General features: G+C 45.9%; 2 protein-coding genes across 2 annotated transcripts in view; both read left to right on the top strand.

Moving 5' to 3' along the window:
• The window catches only part of LOC131294173 (NAD(+) hydrolase sarm1), a 38266-nt gene extending 29553 nt beyond the window's left edge, over positions 1-8713 (top strand). The window contains exons 6-9 of the mRNA XM_058322218.1: positions 3917-4008; positions 4096-6052; positions 6126-6292; positions 8326-8713. Coding sequence (XP_058178201.1) covers positions 3917-4008; positions 4096-6052; positions 6126-6292; positions 8326-8497 — 2388 coding nt within the window. The 3' untranslated portion in view covers positions 8498-8713. The remainder of the gene's footprint in view (positions 1-3916; positions 4009-4095; positions 6053-6125; positions 6293-8325) is intronic.
• Positions 8666-10457, top strand: LOC131294172 (uncharacterized; the record flags this gene model as incomplete). Its single annotated transcript, XM_058322217.1, has 1 exon — positions 8666-10457. A coding segment is annotated over one exon (1023 nt), but the record flags the coding sequence as incomplete, so codon positions are not given.
• Positions 10458-21061: the final 10604 nt, after the last annotated feature.

The raw sequence follows: 21061 nt of genomic DNA, 5'->3' as shown, positions 1-21061 counted from the left end.
TTGTCGAAATATTTCCCCCGGCATAAAAGTTTGCTTGATTTATGTCGCGGACGTCAATCGGCGGAAAATTGCGCCTCCCCCCTCACGATCTTTGCTGATGATGGTGATGATGATGGCGGTGATGGTGGTGGTGATGCTGAACGCAGGTCCCACCGTGGTCAATAAAATGTATCTCCTTGTGTACACAAACCGCCCGACGGTGGCGGTGGCGTCGTACGCGAATTTACTTTTCGCGGAAAATCCACCAACGTGCGCGATCGTGTGCGGCCGCTCCTAGCAGCTAGCCCGTTCTCGGAAAATCGCGTCCGGGCAGCAGTGAGAGGGAGAAATGGGGATGTTTTATTTAACGATGATCGACCGAAACGCCCGTTTGCAAAGGGGTTGTCTAGAGGAAGCGCAAAAAAGGGTAAGCTTAGTAGTAGTGAAATTGCGCTAGCTTCGGTGTGCGTAATTTTCCGGCCAGAAAAAAAAACGTCCCCAGTGGTTTGGCAACATCTCGAATCATCACCATGATCGCACCGAACCAGTCGTAGTTGGACGGTCGAACTAGAACGAGCGAACGAACTCGCGAGCGTGTGTATGTTGAAGGTGAACGAAAACTCCGAGCGAGCCAAAACGAACGAAACGTAGGAAAACCCCATGCAACCCCACACCAACCACCACCAACCTTTTCAACGAACGAACGAAACGAACGGCCAGCTCTGTGCGTACATTTTCCGGCCGCTTTCCACCGTGCTCGCAATCGGTACGCCAATTGTTCAGTCCTAGGCTTGTGCTTGACGGGATCATCGTACCCGCAACTGAAAGTGTCAGCGCGTGATTTTCCACCCGCTTTGCAAACGATCCTCGATCGATCGATAGTGCGTGTTTTCCCATATACGGTCGGTGGTGTGATTTGAATTGTGAAACCGATAAGAGATTAATTTTTCGAACGTTGAAACGAGACGTGTGTGAAAGTTGTTTTGCCGTTCACAAAACCCAATCGAGGAGTGACATTTTCATGAATGAATTTTCCTCCACCATCAGCGCCATTGTGTGACGTTGTGTAATTGAGTACAGCCGCCCACGTCGGTGCACGCGTTGTGAGGGCACGAAAATACACGACACGATTAAGTAATCGACAAACAAGCGAGCGAGCGAAAATGTGCAGCCAGGCACCGTGGCCCGTGCGGAAGGGCATTTTCCGCTCGACGGGACAATCGGACTTCGTCCCAACGCGCACTCCCAGCCCGATCGTGGAGTTCCCGCTCTCACCTCCGCCGCAGCAAGGATCGGCTTCACCGTCACCGCTCAGTCCCGGCTCCAAGTCGGGCAGCCCGGTCGCCCATGCGCCCCTCCGCAACGGCATCACCCTCTCGGTGCCCCCGAGCCCGCTCGGCAGTCCACGGGTGACGATCGTCGAAAGCCCACTCGGCAGTCCGGCCAGCGTGCGTACGACGTTCGAGATTCCGATCGAAAGTGTTCCACAGGTAGGGTCGGGGTGGCGTATCGGTGTTCGATGCGCGGGGAAAAGTGGGGTGGTCCAGCAGGTCGTCGGCGTCGACGGTGGGACGGGCGTCCTTGACCGGCCGGTAAACAATGGGGGCCTAAAATAGATCCATAAAAACCCCGCGAGACGACGAACCGCGCGCGGACGGGAAGATGATGGTCGTCCACAAATAGAATATTATTTTCTGGCATTATGAACACACACACAAAACACAAGCAAGACTTACCCGTGGAGGTGGTTTGTGTATACCCCACCGCATCCTTCCTGGGCAGCCCTTTTCCGCGGGTCAAGTCGGTGCCTAAAAATAGATGGTAAGAAGAAAAAGGCGCCTAAATTTTGTGGAAGGAAAAAAACAAGCGGTTTCATATGCTCACATTGACGTAGTCCTAAAACCGACCCCCAAAACCATGTTAGTTGTTGCCGAGCGAGAATGCAAAGAATTTGAGCTGTATACTTCAATCTAATGGAATAGTAGCGAGAACAAAAAATAATGAAATGGTTCGTTAAATGAAAATTTATGAAATTAAATTAAATCAAATCAAATTTAAATCACCTTACATTTAAGGCTAAAGTAGGAAGGCAATTCTGACCCAGAAAATCATGTTAGATGTTGCCGAGCGAAAATACAAAAACATTCCGTTTAAATAGTAGATGATAACGATAAAATGTATTGGTTCGCGAAAAGAAAATTAATTAAATCAAAGTAAAACAAATCAAAATTAAATTTCATTACATTAAACCATTAAAGTAGGAAGGCAAATCCAACCCCCAAAACCATGAAAGTGGTTGCAGAGCGAGAATGCAAAAACAGTAGTAAGAACGAAGAAGTAAAATTGTTCGTTAAATGAAAATTAATTAAATCAAAGTAAGCCAAATAAAAATTAAATCACATTACATGCAAGCAGTAAACTAGGAAGGGAATTTCAGACATGATCAAAGGGTACCCCAGACAGAACCACCCAGGGTTGGAATGGAAAAAAATGTCTCAAAAGAAATTTATATTTCCCTTTTCCCCCCTCGAGGGAACGATGTTCTCGCCGGCGTGACGTTAGTACGTTGATCGATTTTACCGCCACACGGAACACAGAGCTGCGCCTCGGTTGTTTACACACAACCCGTTCCGGTTGTTACTGACCAATAATAAAAATAATCTAATGGACGATCGGACGTTTGGCCGACGGCAAACATTGCAATAAATAGTGAATTTAATCGCATACAATCTTCGTGCCCCCAAAATATTAGCCCCGTGGAAAAGGGGGGATACCAATCAGCAAATCTGGAACGGATAGGAAAATGTCTTATAAACCGTATGATGATGATGATGTCAGAAGGTATAAGCTTTAGAATTTACTCACTTTGAACTCACTCACTCACCTGGGAAATGTGTACGCCTATCGATGGACGTAATGACAAGGTTGATGTGCTTCCCTGGTAGATCTTTAAATGGATTGGTTCTAGTCTGAAAGAGGAATGCTTTGAGTTTCACATACTCTAATCGATGGTTTGTAACATTTACTCTACCGTATAATAGCGACACTTTCACCCGTGGCTCAATTCCAACCGCAAACAAACAACGTGTAACAAGTTGTCCGTTGTGTCTATAGTGTAGTAAAAGTGTACACAACCTGATAGCCGTCAGTACCCCGCCGATGCTGCTCGTCCAATGCGAACGTTACGCCCGGATTCCAGAAACTCGCAGCGCCTCGAGTTCTAATCTAGTTTGGTCAACATCGCTCTTATTGATAACCGAGCCGAGCCCGAAGTACTTGTGTTCCATGTTTGCACGCGTCACGACAATAGTTGTGACGAAACGTTGCGAAAGCCTGGACGTGTGCTTGGGACGTGTGCCATCATTCGGTGGGGTGGGTGGATAGATTACTTTTCTATCGCGAAAACAACAAAATGTGCCGCTTATTCTCCTAGTGTGGAGCATTTACATTTGTCATAAAAGTTTGCACACGTTTTTGTCTCCTACTGAACGCTGGTGAATCATCCCAAAAATTTCGTAATTGCGAATAGTTTCCAAGCGCCATCCATTGTGTCATACTACTTACGCCTAATGGCAACCATTGGACGCATACAGTTGTGTGATAACGCAAGTTGCCTAAATAGTAAGCGATCCGATACCACATTTGTTGTCGACTCACCACCAACGAACAACAAGGTTAACTTTCAATCCGTACGTTCCTCCCTTTTAGTCGAGGTCCGCACCTTCTGTCCATCGGATCGGTCGGTTGGTCATTAGCATTGCAAAGCCATCACACCAAGTGGTGAACAAAAACCATCGCCCTAAGTACCTCCAAATAGGCCGCTTCGAGAACCACTACCGAGTGGTCAACATTCTCGAGTAGATCCGCACAATTTGATAACCTTATCTGTTGATCGCCGGTCTGATGCAATCATCTCCCTCTTACGTTCCACTTGCAGGAGGCCCGCTCGGTGAAGATGGACGGCTTTCAGCAGACCGAAGCGAACAACATTGCGGCCCACAGTCAAAAGGTACAGAGCGAACACTTTAGGTGCGTATTATTTGGCGAGATGGTTTGGAGTTGGTGGCGCTCATTTACACAGGCTAATGTGAACTCTTGTACACACTCTTGTTTCAGTGCGGAGAATAAGGCCATCTCGCAGGCCGTGCAGAAGCAAACCATCTCGGCGCACCGAATCTTCAACCAGGAGCAGAAGGTCACCTCGACGACGCAGTCGCAGTATAGCATGTCGAACACGAGTACGATCAGCAACCGGTCGCTGTCCACCAACATCGGTATGCTCGGTGACGATTTCCCCTCGTTCGAGGACCTGGAACGGTTGGGCAGCACGCCGGAAGAGATCAACAACACGATCGTGAAGTACTCGAACCATCTGAAAAACTACGTGCAGAACCTCCAGCAAACGGAGCAGCTCAAGAAGGCGCCCACACTGCTGAACCACATGAACGAGATCATCCGGAAGGCGTGGGCCGTGCCGACGTACGGCCACGAGTTGGGTGCGAGCCTGTGCGATACGCTGCGCAAGACGGGAGGGCTCGATATCCTGATGCGGAACTGCGTCGACACCGACTCGGATGTGCAGTTCTCGTCGGCGCAACTGCTCGAGCAGTGTCTCACGACCGAGAACCGCACGCATGTGGTTAAGAACGGGTTGGATAAGGTGGTGAATGTGGCATGTGTTTGTACGCGCAATAACGCCACCGATCATTCGCGCGTCGGTACCGGAATCCTGGAGCATCTGTTCAAGCACAGCGAGGACACCTGCTCGAACGTGATCCGATTAGGAGGTTTGGACGCGGTCCTGTTCGAGTGCCGTAAGAACGACGTGGAAACGCTTCGACACTGTGCCGGTGCGCTCGCGAACCTCTCGCTGTACGGTGGCGCCGACAATCAGGAGGCGATGATCAACCGTAAGGTACCGTCCTGGTTGTTCCCGCTAGCGTTCCACAACGACGAGAACATCAAGTACTACGCCTGTCTCGCGATCGTCGTCCTAGTGGCAAACAAGGAAATCGAAGCAGAAGTTATCAAATCCGGTACGCTCAACCTCGTCGAACCATTCGTCACCTCGCACAATCCGTCCGAGTTCGCCAAATCGAACCTAGCGCACGCGCACGGTCAAAGCAAACACTGGTTGGAGCGGTTAGTCCCCGTGCTTAGTTCGAAACGTGAAGAGGCCCGCAACCTGGCGGCGTTCCACTTCTGCATGGAGGCCGGTATCAAGAAGGAACAGGGTAATACAAACATTTTCAAGGAGATCGGAGCGATCGAACCATTGATCCGGGTGGCGAGTTCCCCGAACGCCATCGCGTCCAAGTTCGCCGCTCAGGCGCTTCGCCTGATCGGTGAAGAGGTGCCCCACAAACTGTCCCAGCAGGTACCCCTCTGGTCAATCGAGGATGTGCGCGAATGGGTGAAGCAGATCGGGTTCGGGGAGTACGAGCAGAGCTTCTTCGACTCGAAGGTCGACGGTGATCTGCTGCTGCAGCTGCAGGAGAGTAATCTGCGCGATGACATCGGCATCCGGAACGGCATCCAGCGGATACGGTTCGAGCGGGAGTTGCAAAATCTCAAGAAAATGGCCGACTATAGCTCGCGCGATCCCGACTGTCTGCACAGCTTCCTGAACAAGATCGGTCCGGAGTACACCATCTACACGTACTCGCTGCTGAACGCGGGCGTAGACATTGAGTCCCTGCGGGACCTGGACGACGATCAGCTGATGCTGACGTGCGGTATCAAAAACACCATCCACCGGGCGAGAATCCTGAACGTGATCAAGATGAGCGATTCGATACCGTCGTTCCGCTCCGAGCAGAGTACGGAGAAGAGCTTGGACGTGTTTGTCAGCTACCGGCGCAGCAATGGGTCGCAGTTGGCCAGCCTGCTCAAGGTACACCTAGAGCTGCGCGGCTTCTCCGTGTTCATCGACGTCGAGCGGCTCGAGGCGGGCAAGTTCGACAACAATCTGCTGCAGAGCATTCGCCACGCCAAGCATTTCCTGCTGGTGCTCACACCGGACGCACTCGATCGGTGCGTGGAGGACGTCGATGGCAAGGACTGGGTGCACCGGGTGAGTACTCTACGGATGATTTGCATTTGCCCGCCAGCACGCTGTTATTGAACGCCTTGTTTTTTTTCGGTAGGAAATCGTGGCAGCACTCAACTCGGACTGCAACATCATTCCGATTATCGACAACTTCCAGTGGCCCGAGCCGGAGAAGCTGCCGGAGGATATGCGCGGCGTGTGCCACTTCAATGGGGTGCGCTGGATCCACGACTATCAGGACGCCTGCGTGGACAAACTGGAAAGGTGCGTGTTGGGGCTGGAATTCTAAACGGAAAGATAGAAATAATAACTCTAATCGTAACACTGCATGGCATCGAGTAGATAAGACCTTTCGGAAAATGAAACAAAAAGCTAAACATTTCCTCACAGTTTCAAGGAAACAAATAACCCGTATTTTCATGTTGCTTGCCTTTCGTGTGGATGTCTTGTTCATTAAGTCTTCGGGGAAGGGATAACATCAATTTTGTTTTGCTTGATAAAACCACGCACTTAACCTCGCATGCCGTTCAGTCCCTTCCCGGTTCCTTACATGTTAGCTTCGTTCTGTGTACATTTCTGTTACTCGTTTTATTAATGAAAAAATGTAAACTTTCATTTGCAATTTTTGTTTCATCTTAATCCACTATTTTGAATTATTTAACCTACCCGAACAAAACCGATTGATATGTTGAAACTCTGCACCCTCATTTAAACACCCGATCGTATTTTTGTTTTGTCTACTTCATCCGTTTTTAGATACTTTTATAATTTAATGTAGCATTTTTGTTTCTTTCTGGCATACATTTCCATCCCCACGACCGGGTTAGCACATTTAAATATTATTGTTTCGAATACTCCCATAATTTATTACATTCTCATGTAGTGTAGTAACTTGCGTGTCCTTTTAGCTCCATACACCATACTCTCGTACCGTTACTCTTGTGTTAATTGTAAAAGCCAAACGGCAAAATTTGTCTACAGCAGCAGTTTCAACTTTTCCATCCATTTCTTTTCTCCTCCCCTTCTTCTTCTTCTTCAGGTACATTAGAAATACCATTAACCATAACAGTCGCTCGAACTCCGCGCATAGAACTAGCTAAACTCGTACTAAATACGCATACGCGCAGCACTCGCAAGAAGGTTGGTGTTTGTGTGTATGTATGTGTGCCTGTGTGTGTGTTACGGTTTTTTTAAACGATTCCGATTCGGTGGGAGCAGCGGCTCTTCCGGTTGTTTATTAACAGTTTTGTTTGGGTATTGACGCTAACGGAAGTGAAAAAAAGAAAATCCGCGCCAGCTCGGAATTAAAACTGCACACTGCGTAACAATGATCTCAAGACCCGTTCCCCGGGCGGTAAAGGACTGTAAACCCGGTAGCCATCCTAGTGATAGTTCGTTTTTTTTCGGTGACGGTTCAAAAACGGTTCCAGTAGGAAAAAACAAAACCAAAAAGGATGTTCAAAACGGGAAGGCTTCCTTACGTTCCGTTCAAGATGCTTGTGCAATATGTGCTTCTCTCTATGCGCGGATGCGATGCGACGTACGTGTGTTGGTTGGTTGGGTGCTTGTGTTTTGGGTGTGTGTTTTTGTATGTGGGCCCTCCGTCTTCGAGTATCCTTCACGGCCGACGAGCCTCAATCGTGCTGGCGATTCCGCTGCCATCCGAAGGGCCACTTCTTCTACGTCCTACCAAAGCAAAAAAAAAGAAACCGAACGCACGCGTTCCGCAAAAGCTGAACCGAACCAGCCCGTGCCGGTAGCCGATGAGAGGCAGGTTGAAAACCGATTTCTATCTCCCATTCTTTTTTTATCTCTCTCTTCTAAAGCAACTCCCACATTCACCTAATTGCTGATAACAAGCCATTGATAGAGTCATGCATTTTGTTTTTAAAGATACATTTCCCCGACATTTCCTGGAGATTCCCCGTACGATCCCATTTTTCCGTTTTTCATGATCAACATTGTATTCTTTGACATACAGTTTGAAAACATTGATCATTTCATGTGTTGTAAATTGTTTATGTAAATGATTTCTTTTTCTTTTTCGTTTCCCATCACCGGTTCACTTCTTTTTTTTTTTTGTATCGTTTTCACATTGCTTTGAAGTGTAAGTTTCAAATCTAACTAACCTGTTGACCTTAGTTTCCTTTTTGTTTTATTTTGCGTTTAGTTTTGTCCCCTTCTTTTAATGCCCCCCATTCGTAACCGAGTAACCGGAAAAACCAAACGGCCCACGCTTCACTTCCAACGTGTTCTAATGTGTTTCCTTCCTCCTTCCGCGGTTCCGATTATTTTAGGTTCATGCGAACGGAAGCGAACAGTCGTGGCGGGCTGATGGATTACGGCTCGCGCAACCTCCTCAACCGCCAGCCGGGCGACGCGACGCCCTCGTCCGCCATCTACCAGCGCATGCACAGCAACGACTCGGGCAAGAGCAGCGACAAGGAGAACTGCCGGAACCTCGAATGACTAGAAGGCCCTTCGGTTGTCAGCCCGCCCAATCCGCCCCCACCATCCTCGGTCCCGCCGGCCGGGCTGGGCTCGAGCGGTTCGCTGAACCACGCGACCGCCCCCACGACGCCCCATCCGCCCGGGTACCATCATCCGCGGAACTTTTCTTCGCTGCTCTACGCCCGCAAATCGTCCAGCCCGGGTCGGCAGGGTCCGACCGGGGGCAGTGCGGGGAGTGGCCGTGGTCGGTACGGGAAGGCCGTACGGGGTGGTGGGTTGAGCACCTTGCCGCGCCCGGTCGCCCGTCGGACGGCGGCCGCAAGCGAACTGCGGCGAAGTTCGGCGGCCGGATTGAACGTCGTCTCGCAGAGGCCTCCGCTTCCGCCGAGGATCGAACTGCGCAGCCACAGCTACGACGGGCTGCTGGATGACGGTGGCCAGGGCATCCGGCGGAAGGTGGTCGGCACGACGATGGCGGTGCCGTCGCCGATGGCATCGATGACAACCGAAGGACACGATCGAGTGGATGGCGTCGCGAGTGTCGCTGCGCCCAGCGAGGGTGAAGTCAGCGAGCAACAGAAGGAGCAGCTGAGATTGGGAAGGAAACCTTCCATGTCCGTTGTTGCAGGCGCGGGAAGTGGCCCCGGCTCGGCTGGTGGCGAAACGATCAAGAGCAAAAATCGACGATCGCGTAGCATGGACGACCTGTTCGACGACGATGTTAGAGGGCAAGCGGTGGAGTGCGATTTCCTGGACAACACCCAGAGCATGGAAACGCTGCTGGGCAACGATCATCAGAGTCTCCGGGTGATGCACGAACCGGCCGGAAGTTCCCCACCGGAATCACCCGGCGCCACCGAGGATGCTCCACCCGAAGTGGAAGAGGTCCGCTCGATGGGCGGCAACATCTGCTTCAACCGTCGCTTCGTGCACGATGACGAGGAGCCGGAAGGGCGCCAGGAAGACGTGCCTCCCGTCGAGGATCCACAGGACTTCCCCTCCCTCACGACCTCCCACGAGCAGCTGTGCGAAAACGAAACCATCACGGTGGACAGTACGCCCCGATTGGCCCAGGAAGAGGAGGACGTCCAGTCGACGCACTCGTCCGCGACCGCATCGTCGCACGGGTCCAGCTCCGGCCCCAAGAAAGCACCCAAACCGCTCATCAACCGGTACGTGAAGAAGGTGAAGTCGCTCATGAAAATGTAGGCCACCTGCCCTCCCCATCTCGAATCGATTTCGAAAAGCTTCTTGTGATCTGTGTTACTGGTTTCCTTTGTAACCGTAACTTCCCTTAGGAAAAACGAACGAAATTTATTACTCCACTGCGTTCCACAATCACTCCTATCCTTAACTTATTGTTTGCGTTTTTTTGTTTGGATTCATATCGAAGTCCTATCGATCAGTATACACTTAGCCGCCGAAGGAATGAGGTATTTTTCTTAAGTTTATTTTCGTTTTTTAATTCCCAATCATGTGAGGGAGTAAGTTACACTGGTAAGAGTTTTCATCTCTTAATATAGGTTTTTAACAAATTGACGAGTAGCCTGCTCGAGCAGGAAATAGAATGATAGAAAGAGATACGGACAAGGATATTGTCTAACAAACAAAAAAACACACATAAAAGTGTAGTCCATAACACAAAACACAAATATTTACTAGCCTCTTAGTCTACCTATTTGTAATGTAACGTTTTATCTCGTAAGTTCAAACCAATCTACTGCTAAACTACTTACACCATTGTGATTATTTTCGCGCGCTGTTGCGTGAGATGTTGGACCGTTGTAAAATATATTATTTAGCGTGCGTGGGTCAGTACCGTCTGCGGGTGCTGCGCCAAGAGATAAAACTGAATGTATTGGTTTTTATGGCTATTTTTCGAACTGAAAAATTGTGTACCCAATCGTACGGTGCTTTTTGTAACCGGTGAGGAAGAATTAGCGGAAGAGAGCGGAATATCAGCCGAAACGTAGCGGATCAGAACGAGGAAAAAAAAGGGCTAGGCCCTCTTTCCCCTCACTAGGGAAACTCAGGACTCACCATTAAACCAGCGTGCGTGCTCTGGAACGCTTGCTTTGCCTTTAAGATGTTCATAGTTCTGTTGTGCTTTACCAGCTGCTTTACGATGTAAATATATCTCTTCGCGGCTAGGAAAATTACCGTATAGTTGCGCGCCGCTAACAACTGTATGTGCTTTACGCATCAGACCACACGACGAGTGTCGTTTAGTGTACTCGCGTTCGGTGTCGAACACTTTACTGTACGTTGTTTTCGTCCAAAACAATCGTACAGCCCCGGTCAAAATGGTACTGAAGGCAACGAATCGAAAACTAGTGCTTTAAGAATGTGAAAATCGACGTGTATTAAGGGAAAGCGAAATCTAATCATCTTTCTTGCTTTGAGAATACAAATAAAGCAATATTTATCTCATAAATCCCAATGAGTGTTGGTTTGATTTTTGAAGAATATGAAAGAAATTCTTAATTTATAATGTATACAGAATTACAAAAAAAAAATTAAAGAAACGAATAACCGTTGGCAAACAGTTGTATTGTAAAAACGTGCAGGCATATTATTTTTATTGTTACTATGGATATTATAAAATCAAGGAAAATTATTATCTTCATCGAACCGAACCGTTTGATGTTCTTTACGCCCGAAAGTATGCAAAAGCATGTGCACAGACCAGGAAGCGGTTATTTTTATGGGAAGGGGATTATCTACTTACAATTTCAAAAATTGTATGATTCTAATCTAAAAAGAAATATGTCCACATTCCTAATAATGCTTGCGATAGTATTTTTTATAAATGTGAGCATACCGAATTAGTATCCCGTTAGACATTTCCCAGCAGTTTCCCTCAAAATTCCCCAGCGCGAACTAAAACACACCTCATTTTTTTCTGGGCCGATGCGGGATAACCAAAATTAGGAGCTCTAAACAGCAATTCCGCTCGAGAAAACTGACCAAGTGTTTGAAAAATCTCCTAATTTTATTTTACCCGGCCTCGGCCCATACAAAAATGAAAAGTTTTTTTGATCGCGTTGAGCAGTTTTGAGGTTAGGAAATGTTTAGCGGGCTTATGGTCGAAACTATTTACATATTACGGACTTTATTTGTATTTGTACATGTTGTTCCTGCATCTTTTTCTTGAGTTTTTAAAACACAACAAAGCACTCCTAAAATAAACAAACAAAAATTCGTACAAAAACCTTAAAAGTGTTGATTTAATACAAACAAAACATAATGTGATTTTGCAAACGTTCGCAAAACGATGCGCAGAGCCAGAATCTTCTCAAACCTCGAGTGACGGCCAAGGGAACCCATTTTCCCAGGCTTGCTTTGTGGATTCAGGCACTCTTAAATGTCTTGCACCACACACGATGCACTTCTCGCAAATGCACATTCGATCCGGCCGGAAGATGCCAAATGCTGCCCAAACGGGTTCATTAACTTTATGGCCACTAATTCGTCCACCCGGGGGTTGGTGGGTCGCATTACATCCAAACAACCCGCCAGCAAAGACCCAAATGCCCACCGAGAGTGACTAAGGCTCGACCTTTGGGTGTTGGATTTCGAAGGGCCAAAGGGTTAGCCTTCCACGCTGCATAAGTGGCTGCATTTCGGTGCAATTTAGACGGTGAGGTTTTTTTCGGGAGGATTTTTGTTGCTCTTGCTGATTGTTTACCAAACAAATCATCGAACGGGCGATGGATAAACAGAAAACTACACTCTTCGGTCGGGGAAGCTCGAGGGGACGCTGAAAGTTTGAGAATTTGGCTTCCCATGCAGAAAATGGCTCGTGCCGGGAAGTTTTATTTTATTTTAAATATTATGTTGTTTGGCCAGGATGCTGCACAAACTGGTGCTGACTGTTGCTGATCGTGTCCTACTGAAGCTGGTTCAGAAAAACCCGAGGTAGATGATCTACCAAGTTCAGAGATTTTCCATCGAAATTTCCACCGTGAAGATGGTATGTTTTCCCAGCTTCTTCATGCAACGGATACATTCCTTTTTCGGTTCAACTTGGTTTTTGTTCCCTTTTCAGCGGGTTCAACTCTTTCTGTTCTCCTCTCTCCTTCCCCCCTCCCTCCCCCTACTCCTTCCATTCCCTCTTCACTTTCTTGTATAATACATGTCTCATCGCGCATGAAAACAAATAAATACGGCTGTATTTTCTCAACAAACTTCGACCGTAAACAATGATTTTCTGAGGTTTTTTTTTTATTATTATTGCTTCAAACAACGTAATTTTGTTTCTTTCGTTTCTCTCACTTTATCTCTCTTTCTCTTCGCTCTGCTTAAGGGTTGTGACACAATCCACCGAAAGGGAACACCGGGAAAGGAAGTTTAGAATAATGTTATGACCTTCGTGGGGTGTTCGGGTTGTTTTCCACCATCAGTTCACCAGCCTCCACCGGAACATTATGCAACGGGCCACCTAGCGTCGGTGAAGAGGGGGAGGGTGTATGTTTATGGATGGGCCATCGTTTGTTCGAGTGTCGCTCTAGGTGTAGGTGACCCACTAGGAAAAATGGTGGATCATATCGAAAATGCTTGGGATAGGTAAGGAAACGATTGCTGGCTTGTTTAGGCCATGGTTGTTGTGGTAAGGATTAAACATTTTGCTAGTGATGGTGTATCATAACGTTCTATTTGAAAGCTAGAAATGTTTTTCTTATTTTAATACGTTGATTTACATTTTTTTAAATTACATCTTCTTAGGAAAGAAATTGATTTAAAATAATGTATATATTTCAAACGATGTTCAATGTTACCGAAGCAATATAAAAGATAAACAATTTTGCCAAATACCGACGTTTAAAATCCACAAAGCAAGTTGAAAAGACAAAGCACCTTTCACTCGAAGAAACTCATTCCGAAAAAAAGTTGTAGCTCTTTGCTCTGCTAGAATGAAAAACTTCGCCCGACCAGAGTGAAACATCCTAGCATAATATTTTCTTTTCGTTACAAGTGGTCAGAGTGTCCTTTCTGAGGAAAAATAAATTAAAACCCTCCAGCCGATCGAGGAAATAAAAATAATAATTATCGAACCCAATGAACCCCGGGGGCATGCAAAACGTCACGAAGAATAACAACGTAGCAAAGTTCGATTTTTCCACCCTCATCGCCCCCTTTTATCGAACCAGCTTTGCGATCAGCGTGTTGCTTTTTTTTCCTCGTCCATTTTACCTTTACATTCCACCTTTGCAAGGTTGTTCGTTTTTTTAAATCGAATGAAAAAAAGACACCTACCAAAAATGGTGTTTATTTTAGAGCATCCCAGCTTCAGTTATGGGAAGTAAGTCGTTCGTTCTATTAGAAAGCCGTGGCTGGAAATGTTTTTCTTTCATTCATGACCTCCACCCACACGGGGTAAGACACTCGAAGAGCCCTTGAAAACTGTCAACCCACCCTTCAGGGGTCGAGGGAGATCCTTAATCCGTAATTGCTCACCTCATCCTCGTGAGGCTTCCCAGCTTTTCGACCACCGCACTTGACCGCTTGCCGAATGTTATGGTGTGCATCCCAGTATGAGGGAAGACAACTGGAAAATGGTAAAAAGAGGATTCCACACCGAACGACGACGATAAGAAGTGGAAAGCCAAAGCCAATCAGCAGCATCATAATTTGCCTCGAAACGATGCGCTTCCCACAGGGCTTTTCGCGGGCTTAATTTGAGGTGCTGCCATATTTTGCCCCTTTCCGAACGTGCTTCGTGCGGGTTAATGGAATATTTAAGCAGATATTAAAGTTAATTCCACCCACCCAACGTGCCGGGACGTCGGACGAAAACCTTACCTTACCCTTTTTCACTGGCCAAGGTGATGAGATTACCGGTGGCGAGAAGGCAAGATGGAGTAAAAAAGGGAAATAAAAACAAAACCCACTCGGTGACCATTTCTTTTCGGCCCTTCGCCATACCCCTTTCTCGGGGTGATGCTGGGCGCGAAAAATGTGCGAAAAATGAACATCACGCCAGAGGGACGCTAGGCAAAGCAGTGAGAGGCAAAGAGCAATGAATTTTGGCCAATGAAGAAAAGAAACCAGCAGCTTATCGATGCAACGTGGGAGAACGGTGGTCGAAGCAAGGTGTGGCCCAGTGACATAAGTGTTTACACAAGAGGCCTTCAGTTATGGAAAGAAAACATCACCACGCAAGGTGACTTATCAAAATAGTCCTGCTGGCCGAAAGGTGCCAAAAATAACATTCGTTCACAAATTGTCAACCCATTCTTCCTCCTGCCAGCGTGCAATTGGTGTTTTCCTTTCTTTCTAGCTTTCCAAGTTTTTACTCATCAGTAGCAGACAAGAAGCGACCGGAGAAAGGTGGAAAAAACAACACCACCACAAGATTTTCAACTTGCTTCTTTCGTTTTTTTGGAAGGATTTTTCCTGGCTTTAATAATTTTTACACTTTACTTAATTTCTTCCATTCTCTACAAATTCCTAAATTCTATCTGATGAGCTTATGAATAAATCCTGTTGACTTTTTAGTGGAGTTCAGCAGGATCAGTCGGGATAATGGTTAACTTTGGGTTTTATTGCCAGTTTCTTTTTACTTGAGGAAAATGACATTGGTTTTTTTTCGTGTTCATTGAGTTTTTTTGTGATTAGTTTTTCAAAAAGTCCAGAAAACTTTAAAACTTCTTTTATACTTTACGATCGTGGTAATACTCTTCCGATCGTTTTCCGGGATGCCGAAGGTATTCGGTTGCAATCCAAGGCAATTTCATAATCGCCTGCATTCGCATATCATTGCTACCCCCGCCCGAATCGTGGAACATAAATCACTCCCCAATGGCTTCCTTCCCGAACGTCGAGGGGCGAGGTTGGTGGTTATTTACGAGCTAATTATGATTTGATTTTTCCGAGCGCAGAGTTGGGGTCATTTCCTCAATAAAAATCACCCACCGGGGCCCTTACTTTCGAGCATGCTTGGTCAGTTTCTTCAATTGCTTCCGACGTGACGACGAGTGAGCCCATAATGAGAGAGGGAAAGCGATCGATCGAGCATTGCGCTTTGATCAAGATTTTCCCGCTCTATCCAACGCAGGAACGAATGTGGCGGTATGGTGGGCGCCCGGAGAGGGATTGATTTTCCGATCCGTTAATGGCGATCGGTGGGGCGTGAAAATATTTACGATCCAACCGACGGAAAAGTGGCACCGGTTCGTGGCCGTCAGTCAGCCTTTTTTCTTCCTCTTTTGGCTCGGAGGGAAATTATCGACGAATTTAGGTCACTTTTATAAGCTGTTAAACGTTCGGTCGCTCGTTTCGGATCTTTGTTTGATGGTGATTGTCTTTGAAACTGCGCAATCAAGTTCATTGTTTAAGCGAAGAACGGGAAATCGATCTATGCTGTGTTAGTTTTATGACTTGTTAGAACGGTACATCGATTGGTGTGTAAATGCTTACAAGGTCTATGGCTAATGTTGCCAGTTGGGTAACGCATAGATTGTTGTTTCGGCAAACTTGTACTTGTAGGATCAGTGAAATCTCCAGATTTTGTTGCAGGATGTTTTTGTTTATGTTGTAATCTGCAATCTTAACACCGTTAATGTTCCCAAGGCTCCCCACTCCACTGGACGAAAAACAACCCCAGACCACCATATTGCCTCCTTCATGGCATACTGTGCCATGGATGTGGCGATCCTGCAGCATTGCCTCCTTCGATTTGCACTGTATACGTTCATGCCATCTTCGATTAAAAAGTTCAAATTTTGATTCGTATGACCACAGAACCGTTATCCAGTAGTCTAGAGGCACAGCAGCATGTTTCTCAGCGAGCTTAAGACGCTTGGCCTTATTGGCCTTGCTGATATAAGGGCGCCTCCTATCAAATCTGCTCTTTAACTCGTATGCAACAAGCCGGCGACGGATAATTCTTTCAAAAACTGATGGCTGAAGTATTTCCAAGATCTCCCTGACAGTTACTTTTGAATTTTTCTTGACCTCACGAATGATCTTAGCGTCCATGCGCTCATATGTTTTGCGCTTGTCTCCTCTACGAGGGCGATCCTCCACCGATCGGTGCGTTTAAAATGTAACTATGAATTTTCCTACCGCTGCGTTGTGGTAATGTAAAAATTGTATATTTACAACCAAACATGAGTTAAACACGTGATCATACGTGTATAAATGTCAGAAATAGTGCTAACAAACCTGAAAAATATGAAAACGCAATAAATTGGTTAGTTCTCAATGCAAAACTTTATGCAAAACTCGAAATTTCAAAGTGGGCACTTTTCCTTGTACTTGTTTTTTTAGATACTTTTTTTTATTATTTTTTTCTCAAAATCAAAATATGTTTGTTTTCGCTTACTCATTAGTGGATCTTATATGAAATATGTAAATCAATATACGAAAAATACTTGCAGTATATTTAGTTGGATTGAGAAAAAAATATTGAGCGAAAATCAACAAAATTCGAAGTGGGCACTTTTTCCTGCCGGTCACTGTATGTTCAATGCAGATGGTTAAATGAAGATGAACTTCTCGTTCATTCAAACATTAGAATCAAAAGACATTAACATTTCGTTGGTTGACATTCTGATAAATTATGTCTTTTCCAAAACATTTACAGCTGAAAATTGATTATGATGTATAGGTTTGTTTATTTCTTACTGGGTTTTTTTGTTATTTATCATATATGTCCTAACGCTAAGAGCCATAAGGTTAAGATTTGAAATGGAACCCGAAATCGGTGACTTGTATAAGCACCATTTGAATAAAGAAAATAGATTTTTGTCAATTCTCTACTTTGTACAACGATATTTCCATACTCCAAACACATTTACACAGGTAGAGAAACACAGAATCAAAAACCTCTCTCGCTCTCTGTCTCTCTCCAAGTCAATCGATTTTCACAAACTGCCGAAGCAAACCGAAATCCAATTTCCTCCGCACACTCGTGCCGGATGAAACAACATCGATTTCATATCCGCCGATAAACTAAAAGGAAAAAGAACCCAAAATGAACGAACGTTCCCCGAAGCTGCAATCAATACCGAGTCCCCTCGAAGCTGTCTGCTTACCCCCGAAGCGAAAATGTCGTCGCCTAGAAAAAGGAAAAAGAGATCCCGGGAGACTGTATGGAAAATTCCACGCCACTCCTCGCGAAAACAGAAAACCATATCCCAAATCCTAAATCATCGCTCAATTAGAGAGACCCGGACTGATCTCCAAATACACTATACTCCCAACAACGCACTGAACGGATGGACGGTTTTTCCGAAAGAAAAACGGCAGCTTTCAAGCGCAGTCGTTTGACAAAAATCCTTACCATTCTACTCCAGCACTTCTGCTTGCGATAAAATGCTTTAAAAAAAACGACCAGTTTGAAAGCGAACGGATTATTCAGTGCATCTGTCCCTTGCCATATTGTTTCAATTAATTTCCAGCCAACACACTCTCAACCAGACCTCGTACACGTCTGTCGTACCTTTTACTTTAATCTGCCTGCGTATCGCTGCATGTCGGATGATTGTGTTCGTTTCTAAAGCGCTTTCCCCGGTTATCGCTGGTGGTGTCGTTGTTCCAATAAATTCCACACCACCCGAATCCTTAGTTTTCCCGAGTAAAAAGAGGGGTTTTTTTCTGCCTAACTTTTCGACATCGACACGAATCCTTCTGCACGGCGACTGATAAGGCTTGTCGTTTATCTATTTCTTTTATTTTGTCACGCTCATTCACAATGCAACGCGAGACGCTAGCACCGCCAACTGTATTGGTATACGTTTTAAGCCTTCCAAATCCTTCCAGTGGTTTTTCGAAAAAGGATCCACATTTTCGAAAATCGTCCTGAAACGTCCCTTGGCATCGGCAGCGCAAGCGAGACGACGATATGAGCTGTACTTCCTTGCCGGCACGCCTCCATTTTTGATCAACATGGCAACCTTCAAGCAGCGCCACGCCTACTTTTTCGTTCGCCACACAACCGACAGTTGAAGCAGATATTTCCGTTTTCTATTGCTTCTGCGAACAGACCTGGGAAATTGATGTCGGAAGCGGAACTAATGGACAGAGAAAACGAACCAAATACACACACACATGAACTCGAACTGGATCTCCCGTTGAATAATTGTATCATTCGTATGGACGCTTTAAAGCAGAATGTAAGCGATTTTCGGGGTTGACAATTGATTTCAACCTCGGCTTAGCTAACCGAGAGCATTAAAGACCCGAACTTGTTCGCAACTGTATCGTTAAATGTGGTGCTTTGTTGCGAATGTTCCATGGCAAAAGGCAAAACAAAAATGGCGTGGAAAATGCTGGACTTTCCTAAATTGAATGGGTTTCATCAGCACCAACGAGCAGGGGTTCGCTTATACATATTCCGTAGGGGTGAAAAGTGTTTGTAGAGAACCCAAAAGACAAACAGAACAGAGACTCGCAGGGAGCAAGCGAACGAGCCGGGTGATGAGATACACGTTAATAACACGGTGATTGAAAATGGATGAAAATCGATTTCGATGACTTATTTCCAAACAATGGCCTCCCGCCATCTATATTGGCTCGATAATGTTCCGCTTTCCCGGGACAAAAGGAATGCGTGTTTGTTGTAGCGAGATATGAACGCTTTATTGGCACGGAACACACACACTCTCGCCCGTACACGTCCCCGTACACACATGTTCGTCGGGATGCGAATGGAAGTGATTTTCTTTCATGCTTTTATCTCCCACGCCAATGTTTATGCTTTTCGGAAGCGAAAGCCCCGGGAGAAACCGGCGCGGAAACATTTTCCCTACTTTCACCCCTATTCCCTTGTCTGCATCGACCGATTGTTTGGTCTTCATTTGGTGGAAGCATTTTTTGGTTTTGTTTTTCCTTCGCTCCTATCGGCAACATTCCGGTGAAATGTTTGTCGTTCGGATGATAAAATCGATTGCGGTTCGTCGAAGCATTCCGATTAATTTCATCAACCGCTCGCTTGGCCCCGGAAGCGGGCCGTGTGGAAAATCGATATAACTTTCCTTTTTTTTTTGTTTTCATCATACAATGCTTGACGGTGAACCGTGATACGATAGATGAACAAGATTACTTTTCACTCTGTTGTCATCATATCAGAGCGAAACTGTTGATGAAACGTTCGTTAGAATGTGTACAACACTGTTTTCCCAAATGAAAACAATTTTCCCTGGTGAAAAAGAATGAAAACATACAGAAACTTAAATTGAAAGTTTATCAAAAGATTCGATTTCGATTCGTCAATTTACCTACATCCACAGCACTCAAAACCATTAAAACATCGCGTACTTTCCAGCCTTTCCCGATCCTACCTCAAATTTTCTTCAATCACCTCCACAACGTTGAATGTGAACTGCCGAACGCGGGGGAAATCCCTTTAAATCCAACGTAAAGTCATTAATCCGTGGTTGCCTTAGCTGAGATGGAGATTTAATACCTTTTTTCCTCCCATTTCTTCGCCATGGAATAAACCAGGGGCCCCGGCCGGCGACCATCTTCCTGCGCCGAGGCAGCAGATTCGTTCGTTCATCCTTAACGCCGGGAAATACCCACGGCACATCCGGTTTACCGGTGGATTCCTGTTTTGATACGGTGATTACGGTTCGTCGGTCTGGAGTCGTTTTTACTTTCGACCAGTTTGCTTGTCGTTTGCTTGACGCGCAAAGGACGGGCAAGGACTCGCCTTGGTAGTGTTCTACATTTGAGTGAGGTATAACAACACATAAAAACATGAATGAGTGGAGGCAGTTTTTTCGCTTTCGTCGTGATGATTGTAAAACGGGGTAGAAAAGTTCTTTACAGGCTCTTTACAGGTACGTCGTTGCGATAGGCCTGCGGGTCAATCGACGCCATGGTCGAGATGGTGTCGTAAAACTATCATTCCAAAACAACAGCGATGGTGCCATCTTCAACCGGACACGAAACAAAAAATGACCAGGTGAACAAGTTTTTTTTTTTGCATTTTACTGCGGAATGAATGCCTGTGAAAGTACCCAGGAACAGGAAGAACTTCACGGAAACGGGAAAACACCTCGGGCATATAACAAAATTTTAGTGGGTAGGGGGAAAGTAAGCTTGAAGTAATGAAGATGTTCTAAACCAAAGACACAGTTGATTAAGTTAAACATTAATGTTTAAGAATATCAACCAAAATTTAAATAATGTTCATGGAAACCAGCTCAAAACAAAAAGCTAAAGCAAAAGATAAGCTTACAAAAAGCAGAAAAGTCTTACTAGTATTGTTACAAATTTTCAATATTCCAATATTACTAGTCTTTACCCTGCATGGCGTTATTTCCCAGTTTCCTGTTTAAGTTAATAATTTTGACCACTTTCTTCCATCTTGTTTTTTTCCTCTCTCTCTCTTTCTCTTCCCCGGTTTGGATACTCGTCCAGTGTCCTTGCTCGTTTCAGCCGTGTCCATTCAGGTACGCCAGCGGGCAAATCTACAATCTTTCTTTTACCCAACCCCGGGGAGATTTCCTTTTTCTCGCCCCTAGTCTAACGCCCCGTTTCCCGTAGCCCTATTTTTCGTAACCGTGGCGTTCTTATGAATGAATATGGTCCACGCTGGACTTTATGAATGAATGAACGGACCGGGGGTACACA

The sequence above is a fragment of the Anopheles ziemanni genome, chromosome 2 (assembly GCF_943734765.1).
Source record: "Anopheles ziemanni chromosome 2, idAnoZiCoDA_A2_x.2, whole genome shotgun sequence".
Classification (NCBI taxonomy): Eukaryota; Metazoa; Arthropoda; class Insecta; order Diptera; family Culicidae; genus Anopheles; species Anopheles ziemanni.
The sequence above is the reverse complement of the archived record's forward strand: the minus strand, read 5'-3'. Positions and strand labels throughout refer to the sequence as shown.